This window comes from Rhinolophus hipposideros, assembly GCF_964194185.1.
Source record: "Rhinolophus hipposideros genome assembly, chromosome: 4".
In the NCBI taxonomy this organism is placed as follows: domain Eukaryota; kingdom Metazoa; phylum Chordata; class Mammalia; order Chiroptera; family Rhinolophidae; genus Rhinolophus; species Rhinolophus hipposideros.
In genome coordinates this window covers 82,249,978-82,273,171 of record NC_138050.1, presented here as the reverse complement: position 1 = coordinate 82,273,171, position 23,194 = coordinate 82,249,978, and the positions used below count along the sequence as shown (strand labels likewise).

General features: G+C 38.3%; 1 protein-coding gene across 6 annotated transcripts in view; it reads right to left on the bottom strand.

The window, feature by feature from the left end:
- Window positions 1-224: 224 nt before the first annotated feature.
- KLF12 (KLF transcription factor 12) overlaps window positions 225-23,194 on the bottom strand; it is a 566,208-nt gene continuing 543,238 nt past the window's right edge. For 5 of the 6 annotated variants that reach the window (XM_081045624.1, XM_081045623.1, XM_081045621.1 and 2 more), the window contains one exon: window positions 225-12,161. In XM_081045624.1, coding sequence (XP_080901750.1) covers window positions 11,980-12,161 — 182 coding nt within the window. In that variant the 3' untranslated portion in view covers window positions 225-11,979. The remainder of the gene's footprint in view (window positions 12,162-23,194) is intronic. The other variant, XM_081045625.1, reaches the window with a different exon arrangement.

Here is a 23,194-nt window from a genome sequence, read left to right as displayed (position 1 = left end):
AAACTGTAGCACTACTAAGAATAAAAGGGGGCATTGTGATGGCCATACCTGTATTTAAGCATCTCTAGGGTATTCCTGAGTGAACCTGCTTTTAGCATACCTATTGATGTCATCATGGCCTCATAAAACTGAGCTACACACATGCGCGCGCACACACACACACACACAAATTTAACACAGTGAAACGCTAAAAGAAAAAGATCATGTAAAACTTGTTTCTGTACAAAAAAATGTAATTTATTTCAGAAATAGACAATCACTCAAGTGTATGGGCTGTGTAGGCGTTCATTGGTGAATTTAGACTAAACAGGAAGTGATGTAAATTATACTTATTACACTGCTGGGAGAGAAATGTATTAAATCCAGACAGCACTCGGACAAAGCACAAGGAACTCGTTGTGTTGAAGGAAACCATGCAACTTTGGTGGGAAGACAATGTATTATATGGTATGAAAATCATCAGTGGCCATTTGGGACTAAAATAATTTTTTAGGGAGTATAATTTTGTTCTAGCACTGAAACATTTTTTTTTCTTTTTTGATAAAGCCCCAAGGTATTCTAATCTTAAACACATTGCTGTTTCTGTACTTTTCAGTATTTCATGCTGTTTTTTCATAGTCATTAAATCGAAGAACAAGAAACAATGAAACCATCCATGTTTAGATTAGAAATTACAGCTCTGGTGAAGCATCCAGAGTAAAGGTGAGGACTGAGTAAGTTACAGAATTATCTAGCACCCGTGTAATTCCATCTATTGTTCAAATATCCAGGAATTACCCGGTAGAAGAAATACTGACAAATAAATTACCTTGAAAGTAAATCAATGTCGTGCTCTATTCCATGAGATTTGTCCCATTGGTCTATCCTTATGACAAAGCTTCCTGGGGTGAACTGAAAAACAAACAAAAACAAAGCTGGAGAGCTGGTTTGGCTGCTTGCATGGCCTAAAGCGAACTCTCAGAAAATCCAGCCAAAGCCATATGTCAAATGTCCACCTTACCATTTAGTTACAGTCACATTCAAAATGAAGTAATTGAACGAATTAGGTTCAGCCGTACAAATTACTACCATGCTTCACCAGTGGAGAACAAGATAGACTTTTCTACTTTATAGGTCCCTGCCTAACTAGTCTTCACAAATAATTTAGTGAAAATGTAGATGGTTTATTGCCTTAATTTTCAAAGAATCTTATCATCTTTTAGTGAATGATTTCTTTTATCAAGTGGGTGTCGTGATCCCATACAAGTAGCAAGGAAGCTCTCACTGGGAGAGAAAATCACTCCCCCAGGACCCCTTCCTAATGCTCAAAGCAGCAGGGTTCAGCAGTCAAAGCCACACCAAGATGGGAAGAGTGGGCTTTGGTGGGAATGGACTGTGATGTGCGGCCTCCATGGCTCTCTCCACACAGTGTCTCTGAGGGGGAGCAGAACGATTTCACAGAACTCAACATTCATTTGCAAATGGATTTGACCGGTAATAAAGTGAGCCCAAATCAATTTCCGTCTCTGATTTTTATGAGTTATTAAACTACACTATGGTTTGCTGAGCATGAAAGGAAGGATAGTATTTTATTTCTATTTATTTGTACATACACAATCAACGGTATTCGTTGAAAGTTTCTATAACATTCATTGCTATTAACTCTCTCTCCCCACTCTCAACCCCTGCTCTCCACCTCCATCCTTTCCCCATTGTTTAACCCACAGCCCTTCAGTGGTTAAGGACACCAAGCCTGGAACTAGACCGACTAGGAAAGTTGCCTAAACTTAATGCCTCACTTTTTCACCAGTAAAATTAGGATAATAGCAGAATCAAACATAGGGTTTTTGTAATGACAAAACAGGGACAAATGTAATGGTTAGAACACTTCCGGCGTCTAAGAAGTACTCAAATATGATTTGAATTATTACCTATTATGTATTACCCACCATTCCATATAATTGCTAGTATTTACTAGCGTACCCTTAATAGAATAGATTTTTCTGGCAGATCTTCAGCTGAAAGAAAATGTATGGGAAGATACTTGAACAGATTTTTCAAGTGTTTATTTTAGCAACTATTTAAAATTCTACTCCTTAATGATCTTATTTTCAAAAGCCTCTATAATCCAGTTTTCTTAAAAATTTACAGAAATAACGTAGCCTTGACATGTGCTAGATGGATAATCCTACATTTAAATGATAAGGTCTGAAAAAAATTATAATTTGTGGAGATTCAATTTTAGTCCAGGGAAGATGTATTTTTTTATATCATTTCATATTTCTGGGCCTCTTTTTAGTTTTACATTCATTAAAATATTAAGTTAGTAATCCCTCTTTACGTGCTGATTGTTATGAAATAAAAACCCAGTTCATATTTTTAATATATAGTCTATCTTGTTCTGTGTTTTAAATTACTATACAAAAATGGTAAAACTTTTCATAACAAAGGTTTAATTAGAATGGTTAATAACTATGATTTCCAAAGTGTCTGAGTAAATCTTAGTAATAATTAGGGAGTTTTGTTCCATACAAAATGCTTTATTTAACCTTCATGCCTTCATTCAGATAATTATACAAATGCATACATTTAAAGGTTTAAACTCTATTTCAGTTCACAGCTCAATTCATAGGAAAGTTGAATACAGAAAAGCAATGCACCAACAGAATATGTCTGAGACACCATTAAAAACGATAACACTTGTTCATTTAAATCTCTGAGAATAGACTGGAATAATCATCCTCTGAGAGAATCTCATTAGGAGGGTCTCCCTTTACATTATCAGAGGGCAAAAAAAAAAAAAAAAAATCACCATTTTACAGTAAAAGGAAAAAAGCTCTGAGTATATTTACAATACATACACTATACATAAATACAAGAACAACACTTACATAATATTAACTTATAACAGGGCTTGCCTAAACACTACAGAGTATATAAATGCAGAGGAAACTATTGGGAAATTAGGTCTTTAGATAAGCTGGAGAAATAAATTCATTTGTAATTAAAACTCTGAACAAAAAATCAAATAAAAAGATTTAAGAAAGTAACACATTTGCTCGCCAGCATCACTGGGGGGTTTTATCCTTTAATGTGTAGGATCTCCTCTGGTGCTCTGACTCTCGGGGGTCAGAGACCCAAGAGTCTTTTGTAAAATTATATCTGTCAAGTAAATCAGACGCAGCATCTATTGAATTTGCTGTTTAGGGGCTTCAAGACTAGAATTACTGTTTTGTAAACTAAAGGATGTGTCTGTATTTTTACAGATAGATCTTGTAATCCAATCACCATGTATAATGAGGGAAGTGTTAAGGAAAAGTAAAATGATGCCTGCTTGAAATGGCCACAGATGATATTTTCCTTTATTCCCATGTTATTTTTTTTTCAAATACGACTGAGAGATTTAGTCAAAAGAATATGACGTATGAATTGGCCCCCCCAACCCCCACACCAAGAGCAATGTCTAGACTACTACTAATTATAACTAAGTCATTTTAAGTGGCAGGTGGGTATCTTAAAGGTGGTCTGTTCTCATCGTTTCACAACACAGAAACTTCTGAGTACATTCTTCTATGGACAAACAAGAATTTGCTGGTTTCTCTTTTTTAAAATGAGCATGTTATGATACACATAATTGTATTATGATGCAGGATGACATAATACATAAGACGATGTTTTCAAGCTGGTTTTGTAAGTAGTTATCTCACATCCAGAGTTGGCTTGTCATATGTTGCAATGTGTCCCACAGACATGAACAAAACAATACAGCCACCATTCCATACAGGGGATGGTGATTTTTTTTAAAAAAATGATTTTTTAAACACAACAAATTATGGACAGACAAGTTGATAGGAAAGAGCCTTGAATATAGGCACCAGTGCCCCAGTTCAACAATACCCATCCAATGTAATCAAGTTTGAGAAACAAAATATATACTGTAGTCTGGATATAATTACAAATTCTGCTATGGGAAAATGAGAAACACAAGTAGGGCAAAAGCATTTTCTCTAATGTTTTATTTTATGCTGTATCTTTGGAGCATGAAATTAGCAGAAAGATGTTGTTATGTACTTAAAATATCTTACTTTTTGATTACCCGGGCACTTTTACTAGAACTTGACCCAAATCCTACTCTCCTATCCAACATCATTTCTCAACAAAAAACAAATCTCTATAAAAGTCTTGGTAAGCCTGCTTTGGAAAAAAGCAAGATATAATAATTCACACAAAGACTCATTGGTTCTTGCTTTGCACAAACAGCAGATTCTGTTCTCTCAAACATTTAAAATTTCTAGAGATGAAGTCTAGAAAGAAAAAAAATTCCTGATGTGATTATTTCCACTATTCATTTCTTTTCAACTCAAAGTTGTGGTTTTGTTGTTGAGAAATTATTGCTTGTGAAACCCAATTAACTGAGAAGAGAGCCCCTTGCCAGTGGGTTGTGCACACAGAACACTTGCTTTCAGCACGGAAGGGAATTTGTTTATGCAGGTTTTATCTCTTCCCTCAGCCAAGTAACAGGGAGAAAGATCGTAATTCAGGAGATTCATTTTCAGAAAAAGAAACACCATGAGAAATGACATTCTCTTAATGTTTTCTAAGTCCATTAGTACTTCCATGAATCAATACTGTCAGAGACTGTTCTGCGCAGAAAAGGAGGAGGGGATTTCACTTCTCTGATGTTGGACAACTTCTCACGTAAAATTCAATTAAACTAACAACACTATAAACAATTTATTTATAAAATTATTTAAAACACTCTAAGGTGGTGCTGTTAGGTGAGAAATCTGAAAAGGAATGATCCGTTCTCTCTCCTTGCTCATCGTCTGGATGTTTGTGATTGCCACCCCATTAACAAGCACCAAGAGTAGGGCTCTGATACTAACAACTAGCTCCACGGAGGGCAAACTTTCAAATGCACCTTCAGCAGACGCTAGCAGGGCTATCTAGGTGTAAAGGGTTTTAGTACACTGAGAAAGAAATACGAAGAATCATGAAAACCCACTCTGGCTAAAATGCTACGGAGCAGGGAAGAGTTTTCATCATTTTTGGATCTCCAGGACATTTAGGAGGAAAGTGACAAGTTGAGGGACACAGCTGGTGGTAGCACTTTGGTTACAATGATCCTTCATGTGTGACTTTCCAGAAGACTGATTTCAAATATTCTGTACCACAAATCATACGCTATATCATGTCCCTGTATCTTACTTGGAAAATATGACGACTACGCTTCCATAATAAAACTACTTAAGAGATACGGAAAGTTGGCTGCTGGGAACACACGGGCAGTGCAGACAGGTGGAAAGAATATAGACTTCGGAGCCAGAGACAGGTAGCTCCACATGCCCATCCTGCCATTCACTATTTCTGTGTTGGAGGAAAATGCAGCCACTCTCTCCACGCCTCAGTTTCCCATTCATAAAATGTGGAACTGTTGTACAGAGGAGAGGTAATGTGTCTAAGAATTACTTAGTATAGTGCTTGGCACATAGTGTTTAATAAAGAATAGCCATTATTTCATGGCTTACTGGATTTTTGACCGTTCAAGTACTTTTAGTACTTTCGGACAACTTCCAGAAAGCAGCCCGGTCAGAAGACTTGACTTCAGTGAGGGTGAGGAACTCAGCAGGTTTCCTAGGAGACTTCATTGGTTATTTCACACCCTATCCTGGCACAGTTCCTTTTCCTTCTTCCCGCCACTTGGAGGAGGAAACAGTAGACGGTTTTCTAGGCCTGTGGTCTGGTTCTGGAGAATACTGTCCTTCCTGGTCGTTTCCACTGTCCAAAGCCTGAGTGTTTAATCACCATTATATTTTTGAAATTGTTCTTACCAAATGTTTGGCTCTGAAAGAGTATAATTTTACTAATAGCCCTCAATAGCTTGTTTGGGTGGATTTGTACTGAGACGGCAGGGCTGGAGAATTTCCAGAGGTCTCATCTATTCACATAATCTCATTGTATATTTCTATTCATGACTCCACTGTTAGCAGTAAAATAATTATAGGCAAAAGTTGTAAAGTTCTAAACATAAATCTAGAAATTTCCAGGACTAACTGCAAACCTTGGTTAAAAGCTAGGTTTACTAAGTGTCAGTTATACTTCAGTAGACTTTTCAGGGATAAATGATTGTGTCAATGTTCATTCCAAAATGGTTCTCAGATAACAGGAAATATCAGAAAAAAAGGAAATGAAGACATGCAAAGATGGATTTGTGCATCTAATATTAGTGGATAAAATAAAGTAAAACAAACAATGTCTCTAGTGTTTTGCTCTAAATAAATTGGCTTACGTTAACCGAGCAAAACTTGAGGCACCCTCAGTAACTCCTACGTTTGGGGCCAATCACAGTGAAATTTTTATCTCAAAATTTTAATTGCCATATGCTATAGTGTATGTTGAAGATAACCCTAATGTTCAGATTTGCATTTTTACATTCTGTAAGTAAGAGAGATTAAATTAAGAAATGCTAACATAAACAAGATTAGGTATGCTTAAAAAGACACCAAAGAATTTTAGTGGTTGTGTGAACAGACTCAATTTACTATGTGCATATATTTACTCTGTGAGTGTGTGTTTCCCAAATGAGGAGGAAAAACCCAGTCTCAAGAAGAATTATTGCTGTTGTAAAAGTATAGGAATATCTCATTGGTCATAATGTTTATTGACAGGCACTTTCAGCTTTTAATTCATTTCTGAAAATGGGCACTAGCTTATTCCTATTGCCAGTATAGATTCATTTACCATGTGGCCATATCTATGACACTTAATCTTGTCAGCATGTACCTACTCCTAAAAGTATTCCATTCCCTCTGGAACTAAACAAGACTAAACACCTGTACAGTGTTTCTGATCAAGAACTACTTCGTTGAGGAGGAAGAGAACTGAGAAAAGAGAACAATTGCTAGACACTTCTCTTTAGCACAAGTGAAATCCTGTGCCGCTGTTTTCCCCCTTCAGGTAGACATTGTGAGTTTGGAATCAGTGGTTCACAGCTTAATATGACTTTACTACTGTGTTTTACATCCTGGCTAACTTGAGACAAGTGCCCACTCCATTTTGTCAGGGCACATGGAATGTGCCGTGAGAAAGTGGAACAGAGTTCCCATGGCAATGTCGCTAATGGTGTGTAACATATACAAGGCATATCTGAACAATTGTTTTTTTTATTGTGATGAAAACTAGAAGCTCTTTTTCCCAATATACTTCATCAAACTATTTACAACCTCTGTAAAATTTGTGAGTTTGAAAATACTTTTCCCACTATCACATATGGTACGAATACAGTAAAATATTTTCACTCTATTTTTTTAAAGATGCAGTATCCTCCTATTTTATTTTCTTATGAAAATCTGAATTTCTATTGCAATTGCACAGTATTTAGCATATTTAAAGTACCAATGGACATGGGTTGCTAAACAGACATTATTCTATAATGAAAGTGTGAAAATATAGCATTTTAAAATTTTATGTACACTTCTTAACTATAAAATGCAGGCAAAGTCATATATAGCATTATAAGCTGATTCCCCAATAAGGTAAATAACTTACATTTCTAGACAGCAAGGATTATTACAAATTCATTCTTTAAAAAAAGTTCTTTGTTGATATTTATGAGCCTGTTGGCTGCTGCATATATGGGTGTGTATACACATGTGCATGTGCTGGGGGTACCTGTGCAGGTAAGTGGATGGCAGTGTGGGGATAAGTAGAAATGTAGTATGGAAGACATAACTTACCAAACCTCTTTTTTAAAACAAAACCAAATCAAAGCGAAAGAATTTTTATTGAGATGCACTACCTCTGAAAAACTAAAGGACGGGATTTGGTCAATGACGTTGTAGAATACATTTACTTCCTACATTTACAGGCATTAGCAAAGAGCAAAATCTGAGATTGGATTATGGACTATGAGTATTAAGGCTTCCTGGGCCTATTATGATTTGTAAGAGTCATCTCACGTTCAGTCCCTTACATGAAGACTATAACTCAATTTATCATGGCTGCTGGTATTCTTAACACTGCTTCAATTCTGTCAAACCGTACCAGAAATGTTAAGACACCTTTATAACAACATCATGGCTACATATCTAAGCAGTCATAACAACAGAACCAAGGCGTAGTAATACATTGGAAGGCCTCACCTCACCAGATTTATTTGATTGCAGCTTTGGTAAGTATAATAAATAAAGTACAGAATAAGGAATACTGCATCTTTATCCATATACATGTTATCATTCTAATGAACTGATTTCAAAGTGCAGAATTATATTTATGTTTAAAACACAAATGGCAATTCGAAGTTAAAAAAAAAAGTACAAAAATGAAAATAATCTCTGTTATGAGCGATTCAAAATTTCAACCACAATGAGAATGACCTTTCTAATCATTAGAACTGGCATTGTAAACACTGTAGCTTTTTGTAAGTTTTTTCCCCCTGACAACCTTCTTCCTATTTTCCACTTAAACTATAAAGTGACTAAAAAGTGCTTTTTATTTTTATTTTTTGCAGTGTGGTTTATGTTACTGTTATTCAACTGCGTTTGAAAATAAATGTCCTATAATGTTTTGTAAAAGTAATGCCAGGCAGTAGTATAATCTTTACGGTAAAGCCATTAGGAATTTCAGTCTAAATGTCTTAATAGAACTTAAGACAAGTTATCAAGCAGGCTTCTCAGATACTACACACAATTGACAAGATGGGGCTAGAGGATGATGGGGAAGCATGAATTTTTTTCCTAACAACTTCAGATGAGAACACGAAGAAGGAATCTATTAAAACCTCAAAGCCTGAACCTTAAAACTTTCAAATAATGTTAACTCCCTTAAACTCAATGTCTACAATGCAAAGAGATAGCCGGGTCCATGGTGACTTCTCAAGCCATCACCGCCACCTGGGTGTAAGTTCCCAAACTTGCACACATGCCCCGCTGCACACTGAAGAGATTCAAATTGAAAACCAACACATCCTTCTAGGTAGGGAACAACTGACGAGTCCTTCGGATTCTACTTCTTTTCTGTTGTTCACCATCTACTGTGCTTTTACAAAGAGGCGAGAATGAATATAAGATGAAATGGAGGGGGCCTTTCCATGCCTCAAGATATTTCTACTTAAAAATCCAGTTCCTTCTCTCCCTAACCACTTTCCTTTCCACGGGGAAACATTTGTAGAAAACTCAACAAAGAGCATTTGCTTTGTCCCAAGACAAGCCCCAAACAAGTTTCGTTCCTGGAGCTAGATCAGGAACTCATTCACTACTTGTGCTTGGATCCCTCCCTCCTTAGAAGTATCGATATGTCAAAAGGAGGAAATGCTGTCATGCTGACAGGGTTTATCAGTTCACTTACTGTCTCCATCTGGTTTCCACTTTCAGAGGGTGAGGAGAAAAACTCACTTGCCTGAATCTTTCCTATGTTTTTAGAGAGGAGCAGCTCATGTAGTTCTGTGCTAAATTTAAATCAGGCTGTCACTCAGGAAACTCCCACTGCCTGTCAGTTCTATGAATTCTAAAAACCATTTGTACCTGTAACATTCTCAAGACATCTCTCCGCAGAGAAAAAGATTGGCTCTTCTTGTGAGAGCAGGAAGAATTAAATGGAGCCTATACTTCACCTGAGTGATTCACCTACTACCTGCCGAGTAGGTTCCAGGTCTAGCAGAGAGGGCTCCACAGCTGTCTTGGCCACTCTGTGTGCTCTTTGCCGCTGACCAATCACCAATGCCGGCATGCATCAAGAAACCTTCTGTTCCAAATGGTCACAGGCAATGCAAAGTAGGAGTTGCATATAGTACAGATAAAAAACTTTCCAGTTGGTAAAGGAAAAAAAACACAAAACTAAACCCCAGTGCTTGGTGGGTAGTAGATTGTGTAGCTAAAGAAACTATTTATCAATAGAATTGCAGCCCTTATTGGAGGGAAATTGCCCGATGAATTTTTCAGACCTGGCAGAAAATGTAGAGCACATATTTTTGAAGACAGTATTTGACCTGAAAATCACTACGCTGTTGCTTGAACATTTGAAACAATTCCTTTTAATACCATCCAACACAAATTGTCTTTGTTTCAATGCTATAGTTCTTGCTTCATCTGAATAAGATGATCTGAATTAGAAGATGATCCTAAAAAGGATAATTCTGCAATTGGAAATTATTTCAGAATGTTCAAACATTTAAAAATGAGCTAGTAATATTGTGAGGTTAATTTGTGCAATTCCCCAAATCAAGTGTTTGTAATTAAAATATATTGCAAACGTCTATATGCTGGCAACCTTTTATATTTAAGCTATAAAAAACCTTAACAACAGTAACTAAAAACCTCACCAAGCCCCTTAGCCACATAAAGCTGAAAAAAACACAGCTTTTAGTGGGGGAAAAATATGGTAATTTTTCTGAAAGAATGCTTGTTGGTGATGTATTGCTTTGTTTACTATATACTTTGCTAGTTGCCAAAAGGCTCATAATTTTAGGGGGTTGACGGGACTGTAATTTCCTCTCACCCTCAGCACAGGATGAGGAGGAGCAACATCCCTGCAGATGTCAATGCAGAACCACTGGGTCCTGATACAGTTTAGAAAAATGAAATCTGTGTAGAAGAACCTACTGGAGAGTCACTTATCCTTGGCTCTCCAAGTGAGGAAACTAGCACCATGACATGCTTTCCTCAGGGAGCGCTCCCTTTCCACTGACTCGGTTCCAAGGAGAACTGACCCATTAACCCAAGAGTTAATTCCCTGCTATGCCTCCCTAGTCTTTCCAGTCACCAAATAACTGTTTTCAAACAAGAAAAGGGAAGCATAATCTTTAATTGTGGTCATCAACCAGGCAGGACAACAAACAGCAGAAAGATTACCTCAGTGCTGTGAATGTAACCAAGACATCTAAAATGCTGGGGTGTTTTTTACAATCCCTTTAGTAAGTATGAAAATTGGTAACGTGAGTCCTCAGTGAAGTTATTGTAGGAAAGTCCTTTTATTCATTATTGCTTTTCTCCTCAAGAGGCGCATTATTTCCATCTCTGCTTTGTCTGATTTTTCATGTTCACTGACTTTGCCTCGGCAGCCCCACCTCTTACCTTGGTGCCAGTGTGTCTAAGAAAGTTTTTTTTCCCCCCCGATTCCTTGTAATCAAATACTAGGGGCAGGAAGAGATGATGCCTAGGTGACAGAACACTGCAATTTGAAGTGGGGCAGTAGTTTTTTAGACAGGCTCTTCCTATTCAACTACAGAACACTTCTGTGCCAGTCCATGCCAGGGCAGACACCAGGACTAGACTCCAACTGAAATGTCGCTGCCCCTCTGCTCGAACAGATGAACAAAACAGAATCAAAACAGAACAAAAACAATCAACAACAAACAAATGAAAGATTCAATGTTGGTTTTCTTCAGGGCATGGCATAATGACAAGTTGCGGGCGATATCTAGTTGCCACCATCGCTATTGCAACGGGCTGCCTGAGTGCCCCTTTATTTTCAGGTAATGGAACCTCTCCAACAGCTTCTTCTTTTCTACTTTCATGCTGCTTGCTGGTAACAGATTGGATGTGTATTCTATCTTACTCAGATAGTAACTGAAATTTTTGTAAAAAGGGGTTCAGGGGTGGGACGATGGGAGACTAATCCCAATGTAAAAGGTCTTGCTCTAGCCATCAATTTGTGGTAGATGACCTTTAAAGTATCAATAACAAAATGTCTGACAGCTCAGAAAACGCACAAGCTACAAACATCTTTAAATGGCAGAGTACACAGCACGGAAAACAATGCCTGTCTCTTCAGCATTGTGTCACCGATCTCCCAGGCCAGCCTGAAGACGTTTCTCGTGTAGTCGCGATGGGGGTTACCTTCAGACCAAAAGAAGAAGTGTTCCTTCTTTTTCCTGCTCTGGTTTCAGACATCGTGGGATGGTGATGCCCTTTTGTGTTAACACTGTGAAGGGGATTCAGCCCTGCTGAACTGGGTGCCGCTAAGAGATCCAGCTCTTACGCTCAGCTGGACAGATAGCATTCCTCACACCAGCATATGCCTTCGGCGGTGCAGTGCCAAATGATCTGACCGGGAAAAGCTGCGGTCACAGTCCGCACACTTGAATGGCTTCACTCCCGTGTGTTTGCGGTAATGCCTCGTCAGTTCATCCGAACGAGCAAACTTCCAGGTGCAGCCTTCCCAGGTACACTTGTAGGGTTTCTCTCCTGAAAGCAACACAGAAACACATGCTTTGGTGCGCCATCACTTTTCCGTCATAACCAAGCCAGCGCTATATACTGGAAAACTGTTTTCAATGGATTTTCCGTTTGGTGATCCTTTGTCAGGACTCCTAACCATCCTACCAGCAGGTTTGGGGTCAGACAGATGGGGGTTTCAATCTCATCTCTCCTGCTGTGACATCTGGCAAGTTAGTTAACACTCGCATCCTCAATTACAGGTAAGTTACTCTGCAGTGAAAATATCAAAAGGCATAGGCTGATTGCTACCGGCTGTAACTACCACTGGTAGACTACAAGAGGATATTAGAGCCCTACCGAGGGTGATTTGACAATAAGACTGAAACTCACGAAGAATTAATTATAGAGGGTAATTAATTATGTTTCATTTCGATACTCCTCCAAAATGTGCGTTACTTAGATGGTTTAAGGCTATTTTAGGATACAATGTCCATTTATCGATAACTGAGAAGAATAGACACAAAATTTCATTAAAATGTGAAGCACTCCACCACCCCTAGAAATTAGGTATTCAGTACATATTATTCATAAACATCTACTTTTTCCATGTCTATTGGGAAAGAATCCTTGATATCTTAATACTGTAAAGTTTAAATACCGTTTTCAGGGACTTAGGAATTAGGGCAAGCCCAGGAATCATCAAATTGGTTCTAGTGTTGAAACTCACAGTAAAAAGCAGTCTGAAGAAGTATGTAATTTGACCTGGTCCCTCAGTCAACTTGTAAGGACAGTAAAATATGCAAAGGCTTTGCTGGGAAAAGATACACTATCCATTGTCCAAATGAGCTCCCAGGGGGAGCGGGACAATAGTTGACCCAGGTGTGCTTTTTCCTGGCTCTCATTCAGAATGGAAGCCCTGTCCCCATGCAACCCCACAAAAACCGATCTCTCCCCTGCCTTTTCCATCCAATAGTCAACAACATGTTACTCTGCCACACATGGCCTCTGTGAAAAGGGCCTGAGATAGGGAGGAGAGCAATTTGGTGATCCCTGTGTACAGAGCTGCAAAGTGAGTATCATTAACCCCACTTTACAGATGAGAAAACTGAGGCCCAATGTAGTAAAGTAACTTGCCCAAACACAGTAAAAAGATGTGTTTGGTGCCAAACCCAGTGCTTTTCACTAGGCTACAGTGGAATGAATAATTTTTCCCCCATCTAAACTTTGTCACATCTTCAGACAAAGTTAGTTCTACTTTCTTAGGTACTCCCAAATGATTCACTTTCTATTTCTATTAATTCATCTATCACATTATAGCATATAGATTTTGTTCAGACTCCTTTCTTCTCTACCAGTTTCTGAACATGTGGAGGTCAAGGGCCATGTCTCCACTATTTTAGTACCCTCAGAGTCTGAAATAGGTGCCAAACAAGTGCTTGAATGATTTAATAAAACTGCAACACACGCACGCACGCACGCACACACACACACACACACACACACACACACACACACCCCACACACCACACACACGAAACCACTAGGCCCTGTAAATGAGATGTACAAGTAATGCCTACATGGGAAAACTAGACCTAACAGGACCCAAGATTTGTCATTCCTCTGTTAAATAAATGCTATCTATATGGGTCCTTTAGGAGCAAATGACCCTTTCAGAAGTGAGTGAATAGTACAGACCAGTTAAATCCAGAAACATTAATGCATTAATTGTGGCCCATAGAAAGCTCCAGGTTATTCTGAAAGAGTTCCTTTCAAGTAGAAACCTACTGACTGGAGGAACCCAAAACCTCAATTTCTGACTCATTCTGGAAGCCCTGTTGAGATAAAAAATCTCCTTTTGCAAGTGTCTACTAACCAGAATTAAAAAAATGAAAACCAGCAAAACCGCTAACTTAAAAAGATGTGTGTGTGGGGGGGAGGGGGGTGTCTATTAGATAGCGTTATCAATGGCAACTGTTAACATGCTTTTATTTACACGTCATCCCTGTACGTTTCTGAAATTTACATCACGAGCATGGGCTCTAATAAGCTCAGTTTGATATAAATCACGTCTTCAAAAACACATCCATCTTTGGGACACTGAGCTCAGGTAGCTGACTCTTTGTCATCAAGAGGCATCTCTTAGCTATCGCCTATGTTATTATGGAACCAGCTACAGAGGAGTGTAAGGCCTAAGAGAGAAAGAATAAAGGATTTTCTGAACTGGGAAAAAGTATTTCTCAGTTGCGCAGTAGAAGGATATGTGTGTTTATCCTGGTGAGGAAATGTTCTATGCGCATGACTGGGATTAGACAAGCTGCTGCACCCTCACCTGGCCAATCCAGATCAGGTGAGCGGAAGGAACTTCATAACTGGGCTGGGACTGGAAGGTAGATAGGGGCAAGGAGAAGGAGACAAGAGTTCCCAGTCTCATTTTAAGAAGGATCTTAGAAGCTGGTATGGTCCCCGTAGGAACAGGTTCTTGTCTCAGGTGCTCTCTGGATTTCCTTGTACACCCAATTTTGGCACTTAATATTCTCCGATTTCTTCCACAAAATTATAACACTACTTCTACTTTTATGTTGGCTGTTTAATAATGGTATTTATGTCCTTTCCCTTTGAAAATTCACAGTCGGGGGTGATAAACTGTGGCCCCCGTGGCAAATCCAGTCTGTAGCCTGTTTTGTTTTGTTGTTTTTTTGTTCCAACATGTAAGCTACGAATGACTTTTAAATTTTTAAATGGTTGAAAAAAATCAGAAGAGGACCATTTCGTGGCATGTGAAAATTACATGAAATTGAAATGTTAGCATCCATAAATTAGTTTTTACTGGAACACAGCCACATTAATTTGTATACATATTGTTGATGGCTGTTTTCCAGTGATGACAGAATTGAGCATTGCAACAGAGAGTGTAGAGCCTGCAATGCCTAAAAAATTTACTATCTGAAACTTTATAGAACGTTTACTGATCCTTCACGTAAGGGAGGGGCACCTCTGCTCTTTGTAGGCTCCCTGATTATGCTACCTCATTGTACTGGGATATGATACACATTGTTAGTTTGGGATGGGTAGGTGAGGGAGTATTTTGGCTACAGAATAATCACTTATTCTTGACTTAAGATGTTAATTAAAATTCTAACAGTCTTCTCAGTAATAAACGCATGATATTCATGTCAAATACTTTGAGAGTTCTGGGCAACAGGAAATGCATTAATTCTCCGAAAAGGCTCACCCAATTCAACCAGGGTTTAAAAAAACATCTTCAGAATCTTTTCTGCTCATTAAAAAATGAAGAAGGTCTTTCCTCTGAGGGTGAGGGTCAGGATGGAGAAGGATCAGGAATGTATCTATATCACGGTCAAGGTAACCAAAAGGGCAGTGATTCTACACAGTGATGGAACTCCCCTACCCCACAGCCACTTTCAATACAGTTATGCCACAATGGCCACTGTGAATGATGACAAGTTACTATTCTACTGAGTCTGGAAGGAGGCTACATGGAGGGAAGGATCAGAATGTAGGAACTCAGATGTTTGGCAATGTTTCTAAGATGGATATTTTAAACGGGAGGATCAGGGAAAGCAACCACTGATGAAAGATTTCTCTGAGGCCACAAATGTGGAGTAGGGAAACTTAGTGCAAAATCTGAAGTGTTCTGTGAGGTGGAGTGAAATGAAACAAGCCATCATGAGAGACAATGGTGAATGAGATGGGTGAAGGTGGTCAAAAGGTACAAGCTTCCAGTTATAAAGTAGGTCATGAGGATATATGCACAGCATGGGACTAGTTAATAATACTGCATTGCGTATTTGAAAGTTGCTGAGAGAGTAGATCTTAAAAGATCTCATCACAAGACAAAATATTGTACCTATGTGTGCTGATGGATGTTAACTACACTTATTGCACTGATCATTTCACAACATACACAGATACTGAATCCTTATGTTGTACATCTGAAACATAATGTTGTGTATCAATTATATCTTAATTTAAAAAATGACAAGGGAATACGCCTGAAAAATACAAGAGGCAGACACTTCCTTACTCATGAATAAAACCAATGAAAAGGACCTCTAAGCTCATAAGTTTTTAGGGGCTAAGTGATTAATGAAGGCATATAGTAAAGAATGCAAACCTTCTTCACTGGGAAGGGGAGGAGGGAGGAAGCATATCAGAAAATAGGAAACTTAAGTATCTGAGTGATAAATGAGTTTTCCTTGAAAATTTTCTTACAAAAATGCATAATTTCTTTTCTAACATGCAAAACAATCTTATGCATAACATTCCTTGTCCCCATTGCCTCATTAATAAAACTAGAGTTTGGGTATTCTATCTCCATGTTTAAAAAGAAAGAGGAAAAACACACCAAAAACCCAAGATCTTCAAATCTCCCTTTAAAATGAGAGCCTGAGCTATGGCAGTGAGGGACGAGGAGATGGCTACTCTGACCAGGCGGAGAGCTGGCTTCTGCCCCTCGCTTAAGGGACACCTAGGTTTCGATGATACCTGCCCAGTGCCTAGCATTTCATTAAAAACAAACAAACCATGAATGCTCTCTTTGAACTATTCAATTTTAGAAGTGGATACAAGAACAATTTTAGTGGCTACTGCATTTTATGAAAAGGCGCATTACATGGCACGTTGTGCTCTGAAGCAATTTAAAGAGTATACTCTGATAAACAAATGATCATAACAGAAACTAACTTTATGATGTGAATAAAAACTAATCAAAATGATAAATGTTTGTAAGATATATGGTAGTGTACATAAAATGAGCCCTGAAGAATACAGTGAAGAACAGACAGAATCCATCTCCCATCCTACTTTCTTTCCTTTAAAATCTTACTAGAAAACAGAAAGTTAAATTCAATGTTAAAAAGTCAATGGTAGGGATGGAATGGTAGGTAAACATTGCATGAAAATGTTCTTATGGAATGAGTTGGCTTGGACAAAGGAGTTAGGCATCTCCCAGTGCCTGTTTCCCCTGCTCACCGCTGCTTTGCATCAGGCCGAATGAAGGTAATAGTAAACACGATTTGTCACGTTTTCAGAAATAGTGAACTGTCCTTAAACTCATTGGAATTAGGACTCTGCAAAACTGTTATTCAAAACTGTTTTCCCTAGAAGTAAGCTAAAAATAAAAATAGCATATCCACCTTCTTCACTTCTTTTCTCTAACCCACAAGTACACTTAGAAACCCTCGTGGCAGAATCTTTGAAAATGTATTTAACATTTTTCAAAATAATCAAGAGCTTGACTCCACCATCAGATCATCTTTGATTTTGTTTCTTATAGTAATCCTATAAAATAGTGAAATGATATAAAATGGCATTTTATGTATGTCTTTACCAGTAAGTGTTAGTAAGTGATTTTTCTTTTTTAAGTTGAGACGTTGAATTGCTACCATGTAAGAAAAATCAAAGGACACGAGCTCAGTAATTGGCAGCTTAACACCAGCCAAGGGGTGGCTTATCAACTTCTAGGTCTTCAGTTCTGAAGTGAAGGTCTCTGTGTCCCACGACAAACCTGTAAGCCATTTCTACTGTTTGTATTTAATAAAAAGAATCTGACCATTTTCCAGCACAACTTCTGTTCTCCTCCAGTTCTTTAAAACACCTGGACTAAACCAGAACACTTCTGAAAAAAGAAAATCTTGACCAAAACTAGTAGCAAGAGCATCTATTTTTTAAAGTGAAATAGTCCTGTAAAGAGTGAAAAGAGAACATGCCAAAAAAAGACGGCTTTTGTTAATTTTTGTTTTAAAATACTCTTTTTCATTCCACATTTGGGGTTCATGTTAAATATAATTTTATACGTATATTAGCTAATTTGTGCGTGTGCATTCACAGGCATTATTTAAATAGAATTCTTATGAAGTGTCCTGGGAAAATAAAAACTCACATCAAGGTTTTCTTCTTGATACAGTCAACAAACTGATTTATTATGAGAACTGCTGTCTCTTTCAATTTTACTTAAAGCAAAGGATTAAGAGTCACTAAATGCATTTCCATGACATTTACCCAGCAGAAGGCATAATAAAGTCTAAAGAAAACACCAGGTATTGAATGGATTCCCAAAACCCATGAAACAAAAATAACTTTTTCAGGTACCTCCCATTTCACCATATGAAATGCTGAAAGGTAAATGTGTACTGAGACAAAAGACAGGTGCCCTTTCATATTAAAATGACGTGTGAGCAGCAATCCACATAAGAGGAATGTGCAGTTTGAAAAAGCTTGGGTCAAACAAAACACTCATGTTCTCACATCAGCTTCTCTATTATTTTCTCAAGCAACTGAAAAGGAACACCTTTTGCAACAGGAAACATAGGCATTCTCTTCAGTTCAGAAGTGCATTTCTGAAATGATTCCCTGTTTAACTTTTATAAAGTTACGGGGCCCCAGACACTGACAAATGAGCTTCATTACACTCAAGGCTCAACATATTTGCTGTGACAATCTGTTTCACTTGAGGAATGGTATTTGCATATGAGGGAGAAAAAAAAAACAGAATCAAGATTCCTATCTTGTCTTCTGGTTTCTGTTACATTAGTTCATAAAAGTTCACAGAATTTTAGATCTGGAAGAAAATGAGATACTTTAAAAATGAGAAAACAGAAACCTAGAACTGAGATGACAAAGCCCCTGACCTGTCCAGGGGGAGACGAGGCTGCTTTCCCTCTTAGTGGGGTTAAGGTGGCATAAAAATGCACAGACTTTGAAATCAGGCAGAGTACATGGTCAATGGCAGGCTCAGTCACCGACTGACAATTCAAGCTCAGGCCAGGGGGTTAAGTTTTCCGAAACACCGTTCTTCCACATGTAAAATGGGAACACTACTCTTACAGGACTGTTGTGAAATTTAGAAAGACACAGGCCAAATGCCTGGTAAATGATAGGTGCTCAATAAAGGATATTCAATTTCACAGTTATGAAATTCAAAATCTTTCTGTTTTGGCTAAGAAATATAAATAATATAAAGTGAAAAATAGATTCTACTTGCTACTTCTAAGGCATAAATTAAGGTTTTCAGGTAATTGGATGCTTATCCTAATCTTGATTTTTCTAAAATTTTATGTATAAAATTACTTTTTAGGCCAAACAGACCAATTTGTCCTATAATTCGTTTGATCCATTTGGTCTTGTCAACCAAACAAGTAAATTCAACCAAACAAGTAATCAATATGTTAGTCTCTGCTCCACTGAATTGTCTGGACTGAATTAATTGACTATCTTTTCCATTATATGTAAACAAGACCGTCCCCCTGCAATTCTGTAATGGGTATTTGATAAAAATAATAATTGTTAAAGCAGATAGCACTTTCCCCGTACCACAATGTCTCTAAGACCTTTATGGATCTGAACTCATTTCACTCGGACAAATTCCTGATGAAGAAACTGCAATGCCAACCCCACTTCACTCAGTTAGTATGTGGTAGAGGTGGGATTTGAACCCTGGGAGTTGAATACCAAGGTTCATAATCTTAACTACTAGTCTGTACTGCCTCTGAACACTGTAAATCCCTACTTTAATAAATCAGGATATCTGGTCAGAACTTGACAAGTAGACTGAGAATGTGAATTAGTAGTTACAGGACAATGTGTTAACATAGAGACTTAGCCCTTCCAATCTAGAAATCAAATATAAATAAAAATATCCTATAATAAAACCGTACTTCACTGAAAGAACAAAGTTCAAGGTCTAAGGATAATACTTTATTTGACTGTTCTGAATTGATTTCTATGTAGCGACAATATTTATTTTCCTACGTTTCTGGTTACCTTTTCCTCAGTTTCTTTTGCAGAGACCTCTTCTTTTTCCTGTTGCATAAATGTTTACCAAGATTTTGACTTTGACTTCTTCTCATCTGCATATGTTTTCCTTGGCTCCCATGGCTTCTACTACAATGTATAAAAGAAAGATTCCAAAGAATCTACACCCCAGACTCTCCTAAGCACCACAGAGGGATATAAGACATTTCCAACTGGCAGTCTGAAAGCAACCTCAATGCAACCAAAACTTCACTCAGTATTTTCCAAATTAAACAAGACATGTCCCCCCGCCTTCTGTTTTCCAATCTGGAAAAAAAAAAGAAAAAGGCAACCCCATCTCCTCTCCTGAGGTATCAAGTCATAAATCTCCACCTGGAGAGATTTCTTGGACTCTTTCCTATCTGTTATTCCCTACCTGCCCCAACCTGACTACTACATCTGCCAGTTCCACCTTCCAAATATCTGTCCAGCTCTCCTCCCCAGTTTATCCCCACCATGGTGGTCAGCCTTTCTTTAGAGTCTTGCCATCTTTTCACCAATACCAAGTCCCAATGGTTCTGTTTCCCTGTCTGATGTTCTATTTCCTCCAATTTATTGACTGCACTGTATTGAAGGAAAATTTTCTCAAAGACAATCTGATCATGTCACTCTTCAGCAGCCTGGGCACACATGTGCTAGAACTCTCATCACAGCCCACTGTGATGGGTGGTTTTCCGGTCTGCCTACCCCACTCAGTAGTGCAGTACTGAGGACGGCTTTGAACTTGGCTCATCACTGTACCCCAAGTCCTACTCCAGTACTCTGTGCTAATAAATGCTTGTTAATCAAATGAGTAAAACTACTTTAATCCAAATACTCTATATTCTTTTAAAAATAACATATAGAAGTCAACATAAGACTATTCTATTTTGTGAAACATTAAGAGAATCTATTACTTACATTGTATCCATTCTATGATTTTATTCTACTCTAATGAATTAGAATATCCACTTGTAAAAAGGAAAATAAATTTGGGAGGTTTTTATTTAAAACGAGTGCCATTTAAAGGTCTAGTCTGCAAACAAGTATCTCCCTTTAAACTTTGAAAATTAGTAACAGTATGTGATTGATATATTTACTTTATAATTCTTTTTATTCTTAGTTACCAAGATTTTTACTGAATTATCTTAAGCATTATCAACATTATTTTTTATATATTCTTCAATAGTGAATATATTTTCTACAAAAACATAGCTCCTCCTTATCTTTAATAATTCCATCCAAACCACAGATTTTATATAAACAGTAGTTAATTTTGCCATTCAGGATAAGATGACCAACAATCATAATCTAGTTATTCTTAGCAGAGAATGAGAAAGTACAAGTGCCAGGGATAGTACTACCGTACTCTTCCTTAGAACACAGTTTTGATGGCTGTGTGGATAAAATAAAGCCCAGAGCAAAGGAAGGCGAATGAGGAGCATGGTTCCTAAGACCCCGTGGCATTTCTAACTGTCACTGATGATTTATGTATCAATACAAACAGAATTAAGAATTGGTAGGTGTTTTTGAAGCCTTTACTTTTGTAAATGTATGAAAAAAGATGAACTTATTTTGTTAATAAATAGGGTAACCCTCTGAAAACCAAAATGAATTCATTATGAATAGCACTGGTACCTACATTCAGGTAATTGTAAATCGTAGGTTCAGCGTGTTTCTAAATAGTCACTCTCTATCACAGTGGAAACTCCCTTTCCATAAACGAAAACACGTGCAATACTCTCGTAGTATTTTGTTACTGATCCAGATTTTTTGGTTTCCTTTTTTAGAGATGGCACTTCAGGGCTTGTTCGCCTGGGTAGGTGACATTCGCCATATCCCAGCAGTCAGAACCAATTACCCCTGCAGTGCTGCTGTAGCGACGTGTATCAAGCTTACTCACGGCTTTCCTATCATGCTTTTCATGCTGGATACTTGAGGACGAGGCCATCTCCTGACCAGATTTCCTGGCTGTCTTCGTCTTTACATCACACCCATTACTATTCAGAGAGCAGTGTGCAGGGCAAGCACTCAAGAGCTGCCTGTTTAATTTAATTATTCATGCTACTACTGGTCCTTGTCTTCTCATTGGTTTTCTAACAAAGCAAAATTGGAGTAGACTGGGAAGAAAGACTATTTCCCATTAATGAGAAGCCTTCAAAGCAGACCATTTGAAGTTGCTTGCTGCCTTATTATTTCAAAGTACCTTAATGACCGACTCTAAGCAGGCAGGTACCGCAGGCTAGACATGCAGAGGAGTGTGGCATGTTATTAGCAAACTTGTCTGAGAGCAGGTGTAATGACAAAAACAGAGGCACTAGAGAAACCAAAGTTTGAATCCCAGCTCCACTGCTTGTCCATTACATGACAGTGGACAGTGTCCTAACCTTTCAAGAGACTGACACATGTGACTAAAATACGGAAAGCACCGGCATAGCTGAGCTCTGTGCCTGAGACCTGGCAGGTCGTAAGGAAATATCAGCGCTCTCCTACCTACGGTCTCCAAGTCTGTTTGTATCATTCTAACTCCTAACCACACACGCCAGATGTTTTCAAAGTCACCCTGTCCCTTCTCCTCAAGTCCAATCAGATGCCATGCCCTGCTGTTTCTCCTGCTCCAGTGTTTCTCACATATCTTCCTTTCTGACTCTTGAATGGCTACACCGGGGACACCTCCATGTGCTCTAGGGTCATAGAGGGTGGAATTCTACCTGGCTAGGGAAGGAGGGCGGTCAGAGGGCTTAACAGACAAGGTGACACTGAGGCAGTTTCACAAAATATATAGTTTACACCAACTAAAGCAAGAAGAAAGGGGGCACCTAGGCCGGTCAGTTCAGGTAGGGGGAAGAAGGGGTTGCACAGTGCTCCATAGGGCACATCTGGAGATTTGTTCCGTTGTATGGCTGAGGAAGATGGGAAATTGGGATAAGGTCAGCAAATGAGGTTGAACGGAAGAATAGGAATCCGATGAGAAGAGCCTTGCACAGCCAGCTTAGGAAGGTGTCCCCAAATTCTCTGGTCATAATAGACAGCTCCCATTGTACTCTTTTGTCATTTTGCTTGTACTTTTATTATAGGCCTTAAATCCTTGGCCTTTGGTCTGACAATCCAGCTGAGTCCTGTCTAGTACACTGACAGACCAGTTCACTAAAGATGGAGGCTGTGCCCTTTTTTAAAGAAAAAAATCTATAGTGCCTTAGCCATGGAAAATTCTCCATAAATACTTGTCAGGTTAAATTTGTCTATGAATGAGTCCTTTCAAATGGGAG